We start from the raw sequence: 17,081 nt of genomic DNA, 5'->3' as shown, positions 1-17,081 counted from the left end.
GCACCCCTGGCCTCATGGGAGGTGTCCCAGCCCATGGCAGGGGCTTGGAACTGGATGATCTTTAGGGTAACACAGGTTGCCCCTACAATACCAAAGATCAGATCCCAGAGGCAGAAAAAGACATCACATTTCACTGAGAACTCCTTCCCTGATACTAACCTCTGTAACTCAGAATCATTTCTCCTGAAGAAATATTTTAAAACCCAGTTTCTTTTCATGTGGAATCAATTTCTGCCAATTGGCTCTGCTGAGACCTCACCTGCAGGGCTGTGCCCACATATGGAGCCCCCAACACAAGAGGGACATGGACCTCCTGAAGCAGGTCCAGAGGAGGGACACAAAGATGCTCAGAGGGCTGGAGAACCTCTGCTATGGGCACAGGCTGGGAGAGTTGGGGCTGTGCAGCCTGCAGAAGAGAAGGCTCCAGGGAGACCTCAGAGCTGCATTTCAATATCTGCAGGGGAGCTGCAGGCAGCTGGGGAGGGACTGTTCAGAAGGGGCTGTGGGGATAGGCCAAGGGACAATGGTTTGAAAGTGGAGCAGGGCAGAGGTAGGTTGGACATCAGGAGGAAGCTCTGCACAGGGAGGCTGGGGAGACACTGGCACAGGCTGCCCAGGGAGGTGCTTGAGAGATTCAAGCTCAGCCTGGTTGTGTCCCTGTGCAGCCTGCTCTAGCTGGAGGTGTCCCTGCTGCCTGCAGGGGGGTGGACAAGATGCCCTTGGAGGCTCCCTTCCAAGCCAATGCAATCTGTGAATTCCACAGCACACTTCCATGAGACCTGGGTCCCAGAGTATGAAATAGCAACAGATGAAGTAGGTACAGATATGAAAAGCAGGCCAGGTGACAGAGGTTACATCAATAAAGCAAATGAGTACAAGGTTATCTGAGCTACCTCTAAAGCAATCTGAGCAGCTAAACTCAGGAGGTTAGTGCCTGGATTTTCATCCACTCTCAGCTTGTCCTCACATTGGGATGGCTTTTCCATCAGCTTCCCCATTTCAATCACTGCTTCCACAGCTGAAACACACATAGGGCAAAGTGACTTTCTTAATAGCAGCAGCTGGAAAGTTCTACTGTTTGAATGAAGCTTTGGAAACGATTTCTGAAAGGCTCTGGGTTTTTAATATGATAAAGTAAGCCACAAACACCTGAGCAGCCCAGGACCCCTCCACAGTTATCCATTTCTTCCCAGAGAGGTGCCAAAGGCCTTCCAAGCTCCTAAAGCAAGGAGACAAGGATGCCATGCAAATGTCACTGCATCTGGCATCCCTCATTTCATTCTGTTTGTCACCAAAGACAGAACCCTTCCTCTAACACAGCATCTGGATGTGATTCCAAGCTCCCACATCCTGGCTTCTGCTAAGGGTGCTACTGCTTTTGTGTCCACACTGTGCTGTGTGGTTCCCAGCCTGTGCATGTGCACAAATGCTGCTGCCATTCAGAAGATGCACAGAGAACAAGGAATTGGCACAAACCCCACTGGCAAACAAGCTCTGCATGCTGCTTTATATTCTCAGTAAGTGTAGAGAGGATTCTCATTACTTGAGCTAAGATTAAGATCTGAAATGGCAGAGCTCACTAGAAAGAAGGATCTTCAGTGATGTGCCATCTGTAAGTCACCTCAGGAACTCAGGTCTTCTCTGGTCACCTCAAGCTCTACATGTCCAGAGCAATTCAGAATGGTTCTGTTGAGGTTTCTTCAGCTCAGGATCATTGCTCATGTTGTAAATGCATCCCAAAGGATATTAGAAACAGTAAATCCACAATCACCTGCACCTTGGGCTGCCACTGCAGCTGCTGCTCCTCAGAAGATCCAAGACTTGCTAGCCAGAGGTGCATTCAAACAGTACCAGATGTGGCAATGAGCTCCACATCCTATGTAGGGTGTGGAAAAGACAGCACTGACAGCTGCAGCCTGCCGCCTGACAGCTTCATTGCCTCCCCAGACCCCAGCTGCCCTCTGCTGGGTCCTTCTCCAGATGTGCAGCCCAGCTCTGCTTGGCATCTTCTGATAGATTTGGCACTCCTGGGTTGGTTCATTTTTAGTGGACCCTTTATCCCTGAACTCCTACCTTTATCAGTGTCTTTCTCCATCACTGCAATCTTGTAGACACTGAATTTAGTGAAGATGCTGTCTGGATCACACCTCTCTGCTTCTTTAACTGCCTCCCTAGCCTGCTCAGGGAAGAGATTAAAGGAGATCAGTACAATGACATCTGGAAATCAGCAACACAATTCACAGCAGAGGAGAGCTACAAAGAGACACAAAAGGTTGCATTGATTTATACAATTGCTCAACAAGTCTGGTCTGGCAGCATCATCCCTGGAAAGAAAGGTCAAGTGAACAGAGTAGAGGATGGCACCAAAGGCTGACAATGACCAGCCTGAAGACAAAGCCAAACCCTCATGATTGGAGCCAGGAAACCAGAAAGCAGGAGAATGCCTGAGAATGCTGGAAAATTAAACTCCCTTCAGTCACTCTGGACTGTGAAGTCTAACACCCCCAAAGCTGGAGAGGTCAAGAGTGCTGTGGGAAGCTCTAATGACACACATCAAGGGATTTCTTCTGTCAGGGCTCATCTCACCACTGGAGAGAGGATGACCTCTAGTCTGAGAAGAAACCTGATCTGCTGAGGCATGGGCACACAGCCTGGGGGCTGATCCCCATTGGAATGACAGGTGACAGAGAGGCCTCCACAGCAGCTAAGAGCACAGAGTCACAGAACGGTAGGGGTTGGAAGGGACCTCCAGAGACCATCAGTCCGACTCCCCTGCCAGAGCAGGGCCACCCAGGGCAGGGCACACAGGAACACATTTGGAAGATCTCCAGAGAAGGAGACCCCACAACCTCTCTGGGCAGCCTGCTCCAGGCCTCCTCACAGCAAAAAAGTTCCTCTTCATTTTGAGGTGAAACTTCTTGGGTTCCAGCTTGTACCCCTTGATCCTTGTCCTCTCACTGGGCACCAGTGAAAAGAGCCTGGCCCCTTCTTGACCCCCACCCCTCAGGTATTTATGGACATTGATCAGATCCCTCTCAGCCTTCTCCTCCCCAGACTTAATAGAATAGAATAGAATAGAATAGAATAGAATAGAATAGAATAGAATAGAATAGAATAGAATAGAATAGAATAGAATAGAATAGAATAGGAATAGAGTAGACCAGGTTGAAAGAGACTTTCAAGATCATCGAGTCCAACCTATCATCCAACACCACCTAATCAACTAACCCATACACCAAGCACCCCATCAAGTCTCCTCCTGAACACCTCCAGTGATGGTGACTCCACCACCTCCTCAGGCAGCACATTCCAATGGGCAATCATACACGTCTCACACCCATCACACACACCCCCCTCACACATGTACCACATCACACACGTACCACACACATCACACACATATCACACATATGTATCACACACATCATACAGATCTCACACGTCACACACCCATCACATATACATATTGCACATGTATCACACACATCACACACATCACACATGTATCACACACGTATCACACACATGTATCACACACGTGTCACACACATGTATCACACATGTCACACACCCATCACACACACATGTATCACATATGTATCACACACATATCACACACATCACATGCATCTCACACGTCACACACCCATCACATACACATATCACACATGTATCACACACGTTTCACACCCATCACACACACACCCCTCACACATGTACCACATCTCACACGTACCACACACATCACACACATATCACACACATCACACACATGTATCACACACATCATACAGATCTCACACATGTCACACACCCATCACACACACATGTATCGCATATGTATCACACACACATGTATCACATATGTATCACACACATATCACACACATCACATGCATCTCACACGTCACACACCCATCACACACACATGTATCACATGTGTCACACACATGTATCACGCACATCATACACATCTCACACTCGTCACACACCCATCACATACACATATCACACATGTATCACACACGTTTCACACCCATCACACACACACCCCTCACACATGTACCACATCTCACACGTACCACACACATCACACACATATCACACACATCACACACATGTATCACACACATCATACAGATCTCACACATGTCACACACCCATCACACACACATGTATCACATATGTATCACACACACATGTATCACATATGTATCACACACATATCACACACATCACATGCATCTCACACGTCACACACCCATCACACACACATGTATCACATGTGTCACACACATGTATCACGCACATCATACACATCTCACACCCATCACACACCCATCACATACACATATCGCACATGTATCACACACGTCTCACACCCATCACACACACACCCCTCACACATGTACATCTCACACGTACCACACACATCACACACATATCACACACATCACACACATGTATCACACACATCATACAGATCTCACACATGTCACACACCCATCACACACACATGTATCACATATGTATCACACACACATGTATCACATATGTATCATACACATATCACACACATCACACACATCACACATGTATCACACACACATGTATCACACACATCATATACATCTCACACATGTCACACACCCATCACACACACATGTATCACATATGTATCACACACACATGTATCACATATGTATCATACACATATCACACACATCACACACTTATCACACACACATCACACACATGTATCACACACATCATATACATCTCACACATGTCACACACCCATCACACACACATGTATCACATATGTATCACACACATATCACACACATCACACATGTATCACACACACATGTATCACACACATCATATACATCTCACACATGTCACACACCCATCACATACACACACCACACATGTATCACACACTTATCACACACATGTCACACATGTATCACACATGTATCACACATACACCACACGTGTATCACACACTTATCACACACACCACACATGTATCACACACTTATCACACACATCACACATGTGTAACACATACACCACACATGTATCACACACATCACACACATCACACATATATCACACACGTATCACATATACACCACACATGTATCACACACTTATCACACACATCACACATGTACCACACACGTATCACATATACACCACACATGTATCACACACTTATCACACACATCACACATGTACCACACACGTATCACACACATCACACATGTATCACACACGTATCACACACATCACACATGTATCACACACGTATCACACACACACCACACATGTATCACACACATCACACATGTATCACACATGTATCACACATACACCACACATGTATCACACATATCACACACATCACACATGTATCACACACATATCACACACATCACACATCTCACACATCACACGTCTCACACACACACACACATCACACACATGTCAGGCAGGCCTCTCCCACCTCTGTGCCCCGTACCTTGTGGAGCTGCTGCAGGTGCAGGTGGCAGGAGGCCATGTTCCTCTGCAGCCTGCCCAGGTTGGGGTCGATCTGCCCCGGGCTGTAGAAGCTGGCAGAGTAACTGTACCACTGCAGGGCTGCTGAGTAGCTTTTGGCCTAGGAAATGCAAAATCCAGGAATTCAGTAAGTAAAGAGAGCAAGGCCCCAAAGCCTGGCTGGGGATTAAGCTGCCTGTGCTTCCCCAAGAGTTTTTAGAAGGTGACAGGACAGGAAAGATTTAGCCAGCAAGCATGTGGTGATGGACACCCCCCCCAGCAGACTGATCAGTGGCCCCACAGCACAGCTAACACTCCTCAGACCTGATGCTTTGCCTAGCCATAGAACCACTGAATGGCTCAGGTTGGAAGGGACCTCAGAGATCATCTACTACAACCTCCCTGCCATGGCATGGATGCCTCAAATAGACTTGGCTGCCTAAAGCCTCATCCAGCCTGGCCTCAAACACCCCCAGGCAGGAGGCATCCACAGCCTCCCTGGGCAGCCTGTGCCAGGGTCTCACCACCCTCACACTAAAGAACTTCTTCCTCAGCTCCACTCTAACCCTGCTCTGCCTCAGCACCCAACCATTCCCCCTTGTCCTGTCTCCAGACACCCTCAGGAAAAGCCTCTCTGCAGCCTTCCTGCAGGATCCCTTCAGGTACTGGAAAGCAGCTCTGAGGTCCCCCTGGAGTATTCTCTTCTCCAGGCTCCCTCAGCCTGGCCTCACAGCAGAGGTGCTGCAGCTGAGAGACCTGGGGCTGTTTGGTCTGGAGAGGAGAAGGCTGAGAAGAGACTTGATAAATGTCTACAAATACCTGCAGGGTGGCTGCCAGGAGGATGCAGCCAGGCTCTGCTCAGTGGTACCAGTGACAGGATGAGGAGTGATGGATGGAAACTCAATCACAGGAAATTTCACCTCAACATGAGGAGAAAATTTTTTGCTGTGAGGGTGCTGGAGGCCTGGAGCAGGCTGCCCAGAGAGGCTGTGGAGTCTCCTTCTCTGGAGACTTTCCAAGCCCACCTGGATGTGTTCCTGCATGAGCTGCCCTGAGTGACCCTGCTCTGGCAGGGGCTTGGACTGGATGATCTCTGGAGGTCACTTCCAACTTCTATCACTCTGTGATTCTGTGCAACTGTTCCCATGTACAAACCTTGATATGAGGCTACCTGAAACCTCATGCTGTAAAGGATGACAGCACCCAGCTGAACAAAAGTGAAACCAGTGCCCACAGGAACAGGGATCTTAGTAACAGCTTGGACACTAACCAAGAGGCAGCAGAAGCAGATCTTCATCTTCACTGCTACAAACAACAAAGTTTAGTCTCAAACCTCATAATGTTTGGCAGCTCTGTCCCACAGGATGATGTGCAGCTGGTTCAAGGCTTCAGGCAGCAGCTGTTTCCCACTGTAATGACCTGAAAAGATACTGCAGGTCAGCACTTGGCAAGGGCTTGCAGAGGCACATGGGGAAGCACCTCCAAACTATTTGAGAGAGACTGTCCCCATAACCCACAACCAAACCCACTGACACAGCAATAGTTCCAGTGAGGACTTAGTGCCTATCCTGCCTCTGACAAAAGCCAACAGGTAACCCCTCCCAAAGCAGGAAAGGAATAACTATTTCCATGTTTGAACAATGCAAGTGTGGCTTTTGTACCTAGCTGGATTCTAGGTGAAGTAGGGTCCCACCTCCAGCAGATCTGGCAGTCTCAAAGTGCTGCTGTGCTGCAGGAGCAACAGACCTCAGAGAGAAGCTGGCTCAGCTGCTCAAAGAAAGCCAAGGACCCTGCTTTCACACTGACAAACCCACACAGGGCTGGATGGACAAAGGATTAACAGGACACAGAACCTCTGATGTTTCTCATCCCACGTGGATCAATCACACAGAGTCCACACTAGGAAAGAGGAATTGTTCTAGCAGAGAGTTTACACAGAATCATAAAATGGCAGGGGGTGGAAGAGACCTCTGAAGATTGAGTACAACCCCCCTGCCAGAGCAGGAGCACCCAGGGCAGGTCACTCAGAACACATCCAGGTGGGCCTTGGAAGTCTTCAGAGGAAATTCCACAACCTCTCTGGGCAGCCTGCTCCAGGCCTCTGCCACCCTCAAAGTCAAGAAGTTGCTCCTCATGTTCAGAGCTTTCTCTGTTCAACTTCGTGCCCATGGCCTCCTGTCCTGTCCCAGGGCACCACTGAGCAGAGCCTGGCCCCATCTCCCTGACCCCCAGCCCTCAGGTATCTGTAAGCATTGCTCAGATTCCCCTCAGCCTCCTCTTGCCCAGGCTAAGCAGCCCCAGCTCTCTCAGCCTCTCCTCAGCTGAGAGCTGTTCCAGTGCCCTCAGCAGCTCCCTGGCCCTGTGCTGGACTCTCTCCTGTAGTTCTTTGTTCTTCTGCAGCTGGGGAGCCCAGAACTGGACACAGCACTGCAGGTGAGGCATAACCAGGGCAGAACAGAGGGGCAGAAGAACCTCCCTTCACCTGCTGGCCACACTTCTCTTCATGCCCCCCAAGATGCCCTTGGCCTTCTTGGCCACCAGGGCCCTTTGCTGTCTGCCAGGACCCCCAGGTCCTTTTCCCCAAAGCTGCTCTCCAGCAGCTCAGCCCCCAGCCTGCACTGATGCATTGACCTTGATTCATTTAACCTTGAGCTTCATCATGGCTGCGAAAATTGTGAGCTGCCTTGCAAAACAACATCAGGGAGAGCAAACACAGCTAGAGAGGAAGATGAAATTAAGCAGAATTGACTACTTCAGCCACCTAACCCCAGCTCTCAGTAAAGACCAGCAAAGGATGGGTACAGACCAATGATGATTTCTTCCACCTTTTGCTTGGCCAGCAGCTCCCTGCTGTTCTGCAGCAGGAACTCCAGGTGCAGCAGGGTGATTTTGTCCAGGTCGGGTGACGATGCAAATCGTTCAGGAACAGCTTTCAGGAACTCAAGCCCCACTGATTCCCTATTCACACAGATGCATTTTTAAGAGGCTGGAGAAGAAAAGCTGTTAATTCCCCATTCTGGTGAGATCCCATATTCCCTCCAGACAGCATGCTTTTAATCAGGAGCACTGGCACACAATCACAGACAGACTGAGGCAAGGTATGAATCGGCTGCACTTCATCTATTCAGCAGCCGCTTCCTATCAGCACTCTGCTGCCTGGCAGCACAGATCCTCAGCACTTTGCTCCTCACAGAGACACATTCAGCATTCACTGCAAGACAGAAGCAGTTCCATAGCTAATCATGAGGCAGCACTCACCAGGATAGAATTTCCTGCCTGCCTCTGTCAGTAACTTGTTCATCTTTCTACTGTTTTTCACCAGAGTGATTCTAGGGCTGCAAAGTTTGGTGCTGGGGGTTGGTTGTTTAAGATGGAAGAAAGGCCTCAGCCAGGGAATTACAGACTCACAGATTCATAGGTTCACAGAAAGGTTTGGGTTGGAAGGGACCTCAAAGATCATCCCCTTCCACCATGGGACACTCCCACCAGCCCAGGCTGCTCAAGGCCTCATCCAGCCTGTCCTTGAACACCTCCAGGCAGGAGGCAGCCACAGCCTCCCTGGGCAACCTGTGCCAGAGTCTCCCCAGTCTCACGCTCAAGAATTTCTTCCTCACCTGCAGTCTCAGTCTCTCCTCCTCAAGCTTCAATATATCTCTATATAACACTCCAGATATATTACTCCATATATATATAGTAAAACTATAGGGAGAATCTTAACCATTCCAGATCTGGAGCCCTCAATACAGGAAGGACTTGGACCTGATGGAGTGGATCCAGGGGGGGCCAAGAAGATGATCAAGGGTTTGCAGCACCTCTGCTATAGGATCAGCCTGAGGGAGATGGAGGTGTTCAGCCTGGAGAAGGCTTCAGGGAGACCTCAGAGCAGCCTGCCAGTCCCTGAAGGGGCTACAAGAAGGCTGCAGAGGGACTGTTCCTAAAGGCCTGCAGGGACCGCCCCAGGGGCAATGGTCTGAAATGAGAGCACAGCAGATTGAGATTGGATGTGAGGAACAAGTTCTGCACCAGGAGGCTGCTGGAACAATTCAACAGGTTGCCCAGGGAGGTGGTTGAGGCTTCATCCCTGGAGCTATTCCAGGTGAGGCTGGACAGGGCTCTGGGCAACCTGATCAAGTGAGGCTGTACAGGGCTCTGGGCAACCTGATCAAGTGAGGCTGGACAGGGCTCTGGGCAACCTGATCCAGCTGGGGATGTCCCTGCTGAGTGCAGGGGGTTGGACTGGATGAGCTCTGGAGCTCCCTTCCAACCCAAACCGTTCCATGACTCCATGACAGGGAGGTGGTGGAGCCACCTTCCCTGGAGGTGTTCAAGAGGGGACGGGATGTGGCACTTGGAGCCATGGGTTAGTTGTCAGGAGGTGTTGGGTGACAGGTTGGACTTGATGATCTCTGAGGTCTTTTCCAACCTTATTGATTCTGTGATTCTATGACAGTGAGGCTGCAGCACTGTTCATTGCCACTCACCATTTTGCACCCTGCTCTGCTGCTGACATCACCCCTGGCACCTTGCTCTCTCAAACCTGTTTCTCCTTGCTCTGTGAGTTTTGATTCAAAATAAACCATCACTGTACAGCAGATGACCCTTGCTTATAAAAGAAACCAAACAGAGCCCATACACTGTGTGCACCCCAGCTAGTGATGCTTTCCTACCTTCCATGCTCCAGCAGCAGCTTGGCAGTATTCAAACAAAAGTCTAAAGACATCTCATGGTGCAGGAATTCTGCAGCAGCTACAACATAAAGCAGTGGAGAGTTAAGCAACTTAGGCACTTGACTCTCAATTTGTCTTCACCTCTTACAGCTTCTCTGAACAAAACCACTCCTCTGTTCTGCTCTCCTGAGGACTCACCTGCAGGGCTGGGTCCAGCTAGGGGACACCCAACACAAGAGGGGCATGGATCCCTGAAGCAGGTCCAGAGGAGGGACACAAAGATGCTCAGAGGGCTGGAGAACCTCTGCTATGGGCACAGGCTGGGAGAGTTGGGGCTGTGCAGCCTGCAGACGAGAAGGCTCCAGGGAGACTTCAGAGCTGCATTTCACTATCTGCAGGGGAGCTGCAGGCAGCTGGGGAGGGACTGTTCAGAAGGGGGCTGTGGGGACAGGACAAGGGACAATGGTTTGGAACTGGAGCAGGGCAGAGGTAGGTTGGACATCAGGAGGAAGCTCTGCACAGGGAGGGTGGGGAGACACTGGCACAGGCTGCCCAGGGAGGTGCTTGAGGCTCCATCCCTGGAGCCATCCAAGCTCAGCCTGACTGTGTCCCTGTGCAGCCTGCTCTAGCTGGAGCTGTCCCTGCTGCCTGCAGGGGTTGGACAAGATGCCCTTGGAGGCTCCCTTCCAACCCGTGAAGCTGGGAATCCTTACCCAGCAGGAAGCACTGACGCTCCAGCTGTGCTGGTGTCACACTGCAATGGGAACTGCTTAAGCCTAATCCCTCAGCAGCAGCCGCTGAGCTGCTGGTGCTAAGTGGCTGGCAGATAAGGGTTCAAGAATGGTTGTGCTGTGTGTCTGACAGTGAGATCTGCCCTCTGTAGGCTGGGTGAGATCAGAGCAGGAGCACATGGACATGACTGTAGCACTGTTCAAGGAAGCCTTTCTAAGGCACGATGCACAGTACCAGATTTTAGTCAAATGCCTAAACCTCAGCAGGGGCTTCACAGAGAAGTGCAGGGACAGTGCATGGACACAACACTTCTGCCAGCCCTGCAAGAAAATGCAGACATCCAGCCACTGATAAAGGTGCTTGGAAAATGGGCTGGAGTCTTCCTGCTACTAAACCTAAGCAAAGTGCTTTGACAGGAGCACTGTGGCTGCACAACTCCAAGTGCCCAACAGAAGCCAACAGAAAAGCTGCTGCTTGGAAGCTGGCTGCAGTTCTCTAGCAGCAGCCTGAAGGGGAGTTTCCATTCCTGCTAGTCTGGCAGCACTCAAACCATTCAGCTCCCTGCAAGAAATTCCTCACCTCAGCCTACATTTATTCCTCATTATTCCTCTGATGCTCTCCAACCATGAAGAGAACCAAGCCTCACCTGAAGATTCCATTCTTTATGGAAAGAAATTTGTCCTGAGACATTACCCTTTATTAGAGCCCCCCCCCCAGATCTTTCTTCTTCTCTCATGCCAATAGAAAAACAAATTCTCTTCATGTAACAAGTTCTGAGGAACAGTTCATGTGCCTTAGATAAACTGAATAACCTCTGGTACCAGAGCTTTAGAACAGACTCACAGATGGCACTGGCCTGGAAGGGACTCTCCCTGGTCACCTTGTCCAACCCCCCTGCAGGCAGCAGGGACACCTCCAGGCTGCCCAGGGACACATCATGCTTCATTCAGACCTACATTAGCAGCTGGGTAACTCCTCTGTGGACACTGACTACTGTGTCTCATGATCCAAAGCCACATTCAGCTAATGAAGGTTCCTCCAAAACACATGAGACAGAGATGTATTTGTTTCCTTTCTACCTACAACCCAGACTGTGACTCAGCACAGCAGGAAGAAGTTCTTTACACTCAGAGTGGTGAAATACTGCAACAGGCTGCCCAGGGCTGTGGCTGAGACATTCATGGTCAGCCTGGCTGTGTCCCTGGGCAGCCTGCTCTAGCTGAAGGTGTCCCTGCTGCCTGCAGGGGCTTGGACAAGATGCTCTTGGAGTTTCCCTACCAACCCAATGCCACCTGGGAGTCTTCTTGAAGTGGAGAGACCCTATGAAAGCTACACAGAGCTGTGGTACCTGAGCTGATGTCTTCATCTGCTGCTTCACCTTTAAGGAGAATTTTGACTTTCAGGAAAAGGCCTGCTGGGTGCAAATCCTCCTGCACAACAGGAAACAAGACACTGCTTGGGCAGGAGCTTGGAGAATCCAGATCCCACCAGGCTCAGGCACACTGAGAACACACCTCAGCATCACACTCTGCACTGGACTCACACAATCACAGACTGCTTCTGCAAGGGACCTTTAAAGCTCATCCAGGCCAACCTCCCTGCAGCCAACAGGACATCTCCAACTAGGGCAGGCTGCTCAGAGTCCCAAATAACTTGACCTGCAATGGTTCCAGGGATGGGACACCTCTCACCTCTCCAGGCAACCTGAGCCAGGGCCTCACCAGCCTCAGGGTAAAAAAATTCTCTTTATGTAGGCTGAATCTCCTCTTTTAGTCCAAACCATCACCCCTTGTCCTGTCACAACAAGCCCTGCTGAAGCTTCTGATCAGCCCCATTAAGCACTGGAAGGCCACCAGAAGGTCTCCCTGGAGCTTTCTCTTCTCTAGGCTGAAAAACTCCAACTCTATCAGCCTGGCCTCAACAGCAGATGACCTTGGGTCATTTCTGCTGCCTCCTCTGGACCTGCCAGTTCCATGTCTCCCTGTGCTGAGGACTCCAGAGCTGGATGCAGTGCTCCAGGTGAGGTCTCTTGAGTGGAGTTGAGGGGCAGAAGCCTCTCCTTGACCTGCTGCCCACACTGCTTTGGACACAGCCCACACAGCCCAGGACACAGCTGGCTTCTGTGCTGCCAGTGCCCACTGCTGGCTGCTGTCCAGCTTCTCTCCCACCAGCACCCCCAAGGCCTTGCCTGCAGGGCTGCTCTCAATCTCATCATTCTCCAGCTTTGATACTGGGGTTTGCCCCAGCCAAGGCACAGGGCCTTGCTTTCTGCCTTGCTGGACCTCATGATGCTCTCACAGGACCACTTCCCAAGCTTGGCCAGGCCCCTCTGGCTGACACCCCTTCCCCCAGGTGTGTCAGCTGCACCACTCAGCTTGGTGCCATCTGTAAACCTGCTGGGGGTGCCTCCATCCCACTCTGCATGCATGGAGCTATGTCTGTGTCCATTATGGAGCACTACAGCAACATTCAATGCCACCTTCATGGCTGAAGCAATAGGCAGGCAACAGGCAATGTTTTCTCCTAAGCTGCAGTGGGCACCTCTGCTGTTTAATCTTACACTGCCAAAGGACCACTTCTGGGCCCCTGACTGCAGGAAGGACATTGAGGGGCTGGAGCTTGTCCAGCAAAAGGCAAAGAGGCTGGAGAAGGGGCTGGAGCCCCTGGGCTAGAAGAGAGGCTGAGGGAGCTGGGGATGTTCAGGCTGGAGAAGAGGAGGCTGAGGGAGACCTCATTGCTCTCTACAGCTCCCTGAAGGGAGGTTGGAGTGAGAAGGGGACAGCCTCTGCTCCTTGGTGGCAAGGGACAGGAGCAGAGGCAATGGTTCCAGGCTGCAGCAGCAGGCTCAGGCTGGAAGCAGGAAATATTTCTGCCCTGGAAGGGATCTCAGACACTGGAAGAGGCTGCCCAGGGCAGTGCTGGAGTCACCACCCCTGGGGGTGTTCCAGCAGCTGTGGGCCTGGTGCTTAGGGACAGGGTTTGGTGCTGAGCCTGCAGTGCTGGGCTGAGGGTTGGACTGGGTGAGCTTGGAGATCTCTTCTAACTAGATGAATTCTCTGTGTGACCAGGAGGGCAATGACAGCAGGAGATAACATGATTCTCATTTTGCTGTGGCCCATTTGTGATCCTTTCAAATTGCAGCTGAGCTCAGCTGACTGACAGAAACCTTTCCTGCTTTTCTGTGTGAGAACTGCCTGGATCCCTCTGGAATGAGGGGGAGCAGAATTCAGAATAGCTTCCAGTGATAGGAAATGCAGGGGAGAAGAGCAGTGGGAGCAAATGGAAACAATGAAGGTTGCCACTGCAGCTCCCAGCCAACACTGCATTTTTCAGGCTCTTTGGTCACCCAGAGCCTCACACAAGAGCAAAAGATACATTCTCAAAATTGCAATAAAACACTTTCCACCTCAAAGGCTTTGCAAAAGTAAATCCATGGAGCCCTGTGCCAAGGAGGCCAATGGTGTCCTGGGGTGCATTATGAAGAGTGTGGCCAGCAGGGCTAGGGAGCTTCTCCTCCCCCTATACTCTGCCCTGGGGAGACCACACCTGGAATATTGTGTTCGGTTTTGGAGTCCACAGTTCAAGATCTGCTGGAGGAGTCCACAGAGGCTATGAGGATGATGAAGGGACTGGAACATCTCTGCTACAAAGAGAGACATGGGGCTGTTTAGTGTGGAGAGGAGAAGGCTGAGAGGGGATCTGATCAGTGTCTACAAATACCTGAAGGGTGGCTGCCAGGATGAAGGAGCCAGGCTCTTTTCCCTTGTCCTGTGACAGGACAAGGAGCAATAGATACAAACTGCAACCCAGTAAGTTCCACCTCAACATGAGGAGCAACTTTCCTGTGAGACTGGCAGAGCCCTGGAGCAGGCTGCCCAGAGAGGTTGTGGAGTCTCCTGCTCTGGAGATCTTCAAAACCTACCTGAGTGTGTTCCTGTGTGACCTGCCTGAAGTGGTCCTGCTCTGGCAGGGGGCTTGAACTGGATGATCTCTGGAGGTCCCTTCCAAGCCCTAGCACGCTGTGATTGTGTGAGAAGGTTTGAAGCCAGCTACTACAGATCTCAGGTGCACCACACTGTGGTTTAGTCTTGTCATGAACACATGCCAGAGAATTTTTACTGTCATTAACACAGGACCTGACTGCTGACAGATGTGAGGCAGCAGGACAGCTCTGCAGCTGTGTGCAGGGAAACCTTTCCCTCTACAAAAGCTGGGAGCACCAAAGCATGCTGAAACCAAAAGGAGACATCTCCAGCTGGTGTCCAGGGGAACACAGCAGTGTGGCCCACACTATGATATTGAGCAGTGCTTGAGTTTCAGCTGTTGCACCCCACAAACACAGCAACACTTCACTACCTGATTTGCCAAGCTGATAGCTGTCAGTGCCTTGTCAAGGTGGAGGCTGCAATCCCACTCCAAGTAGGCTGTAGCCAGCAACCGCAGCACTTTAGCCTGGGGAGGGAAACAAGTTGGAGGTTTCAGAGGCATCTCTGGAAAGCAGAAGGACAAAGAGCCACAAGAGGGCAGGGGGCTGACTGCAAAACACTTGAAATTTAAGGTCATGAGAAATCAAAGCTCTCTGTGACTGGCCACTGGGATGTGCTGCCCAGGGAGGTGCTGGAGTCACTATCCCTGGAGGTGTTTAAGGGGGGACTGGATGAGGCACTTGGTGCCATGGTTTAGGTGATCAGATGGTGCTGGGTGAGAGGTTGGACTTGAGGATCTTGAAGGTCTTTGCCAACCTGGTTAATTCTATTCTAGTGAGTAAAAGAATGCCTGCCTGATATCAGTTCTGAAGTGCACCCAGCCCTTCAACTGGAGCTCAGAGAACAAAAGGGTGAAAGGGGGGAAAGGACAATCAGAAGCCTGGAGAAATCAGACCCAACAAGGAAAGTGAAGGAAGTTTCTCTCCTTCTGGAGAAGGTTTCTCTCTTTCACTGAGAGAAAACAACACACCATAAAGACACACATGGCACTTGTGTGCAAATGAGTTCTGTGAGGAGGAAGAGATCAAAATCTTCTCCATGTGCCCTGTGGGTAGCTACAGATGTGAGACATGGAGCTCTGCCAGCAAGCACAGCCATGGCACTGTGCTTCCTCTGCCTGCCCTGCTCCCAGCCCTGCCTGCAGCCCACCCCCACCCAGCCACTCACACCCAGCCTCCCCCTCCCCTGCCCCCTGAGCCTGAAAGGAGAAACTGGGAGCAAAAAGCAAACCCCTGTGGGTGGAGACAAGAAGAAATTGGCAGAGCAATAGAAAGAACAAATGAACAGCTGGAACAACATCAGCAAACACCAGCACAGACAGGATAACCCGGGGAAGGGGAAGGGGAAGGGGAAGGGGAAGGGGAAGGGGAAGGGGAAGGGGAAGGGGAAGGGGAAGGGGAAGGGAAGGGGAAGGGGAAGGGGAAGGGGAAGGGGAAGGGGAAGGGGAAGGGGAAGGGGAAGGGGAAGGGGAAGGGGAAGGGGAAGGGGAAGGGGAAGGGGAAGGGGAAGGGGAAGGGGAAGGGGAAGGGGAAGGGGAAGGGGAAGGGGAAGGGGAAGGGGAAGGGGACCACCATGGCCACCAAAACATGTCCCCAGGTGCCACGGCCACACATTTCCACCACACACACACTCCACCACATCCCTGGGCAGCCTGTTCCAGTGCCTCAACACTCCTCCAGCAAAGAATTTTTTCCTAATCTCCAACCTAAACTTCCCCTGGCACCATTTCTTCTCCTATCACCTGAAACTAGGGAGAAGAGCCCAACCCCCATCCCACTGCAGCCTCCTCACACGGAGCTGTAGACAGCAATGAGGTCTCCCTCAGCCTCCTCTACTCCACACTGAACCCCCCAGCTCCCTCAGCTGCTCCTCCCCAGCCCTGTTCTCCAGACCCTTCCCAGCTTTGTTGCCCTTCTCTGAATCTGCTCCAGCCCCTCAAAGACCTTCTTGGAATGAAGGACCCAAAACTGAACCCAGCACTCAAGGTGTGACCTCAGCAGTGCCCAGGACAGGGGTTCTGTTTTACCTCTTGCTCTATTTCTTACCTGCATTTCCTTGCCAAGAGAATACTTCATGTCCATCTTCCCAATGTCATAGCTCTGGCTATCAATAGGTGAATAAAGCAGAATTAAATGGGATGACAAAGTCTACT

The 17,081-nt window shown here is 51.0% G+C and overlaps 1 protein-coding gene across 1 annotated transcript in view; it reads right to left on the bottom strand.

Annotated features, from left to right (window-relative positions):
* Window positions 1-17,081, bottom strand: part of TEX11 (testis expressed 11) — a 57,650-nt gene that overhangs the window by 24,552 nt on the left and 16,017 nt on the right. The window contains exons 8-16 of the mRNA XM_054169554.1: window positions 16,975-17,032; window positions 15,300-15,395; window positions 12,292-12,373; window positions 10,212-10,290; window positions 8,351-8,502; window positions 6,878-6,963; window positions 5,528-5,665; window positions 2,074-2,176; window positions 894-1,018 (exon numbers count right to left, since the gene is read on the bottom strand). Coding sequence (XP_054025529.1) covers window positions 894-1,018; window positions 2,074-2,176; window positions 5,528-5,665; window positions 6,878-6,963; window positions 8,351-8,502; window positions 10,212-10,290; window positions 12,292-12,373; window positions 15,300-15,395; window positions 16,975-17,032 — 919 coding nt within the window. The remainder of the gene's footprint in view (window positions 1-893; window positions 1,019-2,073; window positions 2,177-5,527; window positions 5,666-6,877; window positions 6,964-8,350; window positions 8,503-10,211; window positions 10,291-12,291; window positions 12,374-15,299; window positions 15,396-16,974; window positions 17,033-17,081) is intronic.

Source organism: Dryobates pubescens, chromosome 18 (genome assembly GCF_014839835.1).
Source record: "Dryobates pubescens isolate bDryPub1 chromosome 18, bDryPub1.pri, whole genome shotgun sequence".
Lineage (NCBI taxonomy): Eukaryota > Metazoa > Chordata > Aves > Piciformes > Picidae > Dryobates > Dryobates pubescens.
The sequence above is the reverse complement of the archived record's forward strand: the minus strand, read 5'-3'. Positions and strand labels throughout refer to the sequence as shown.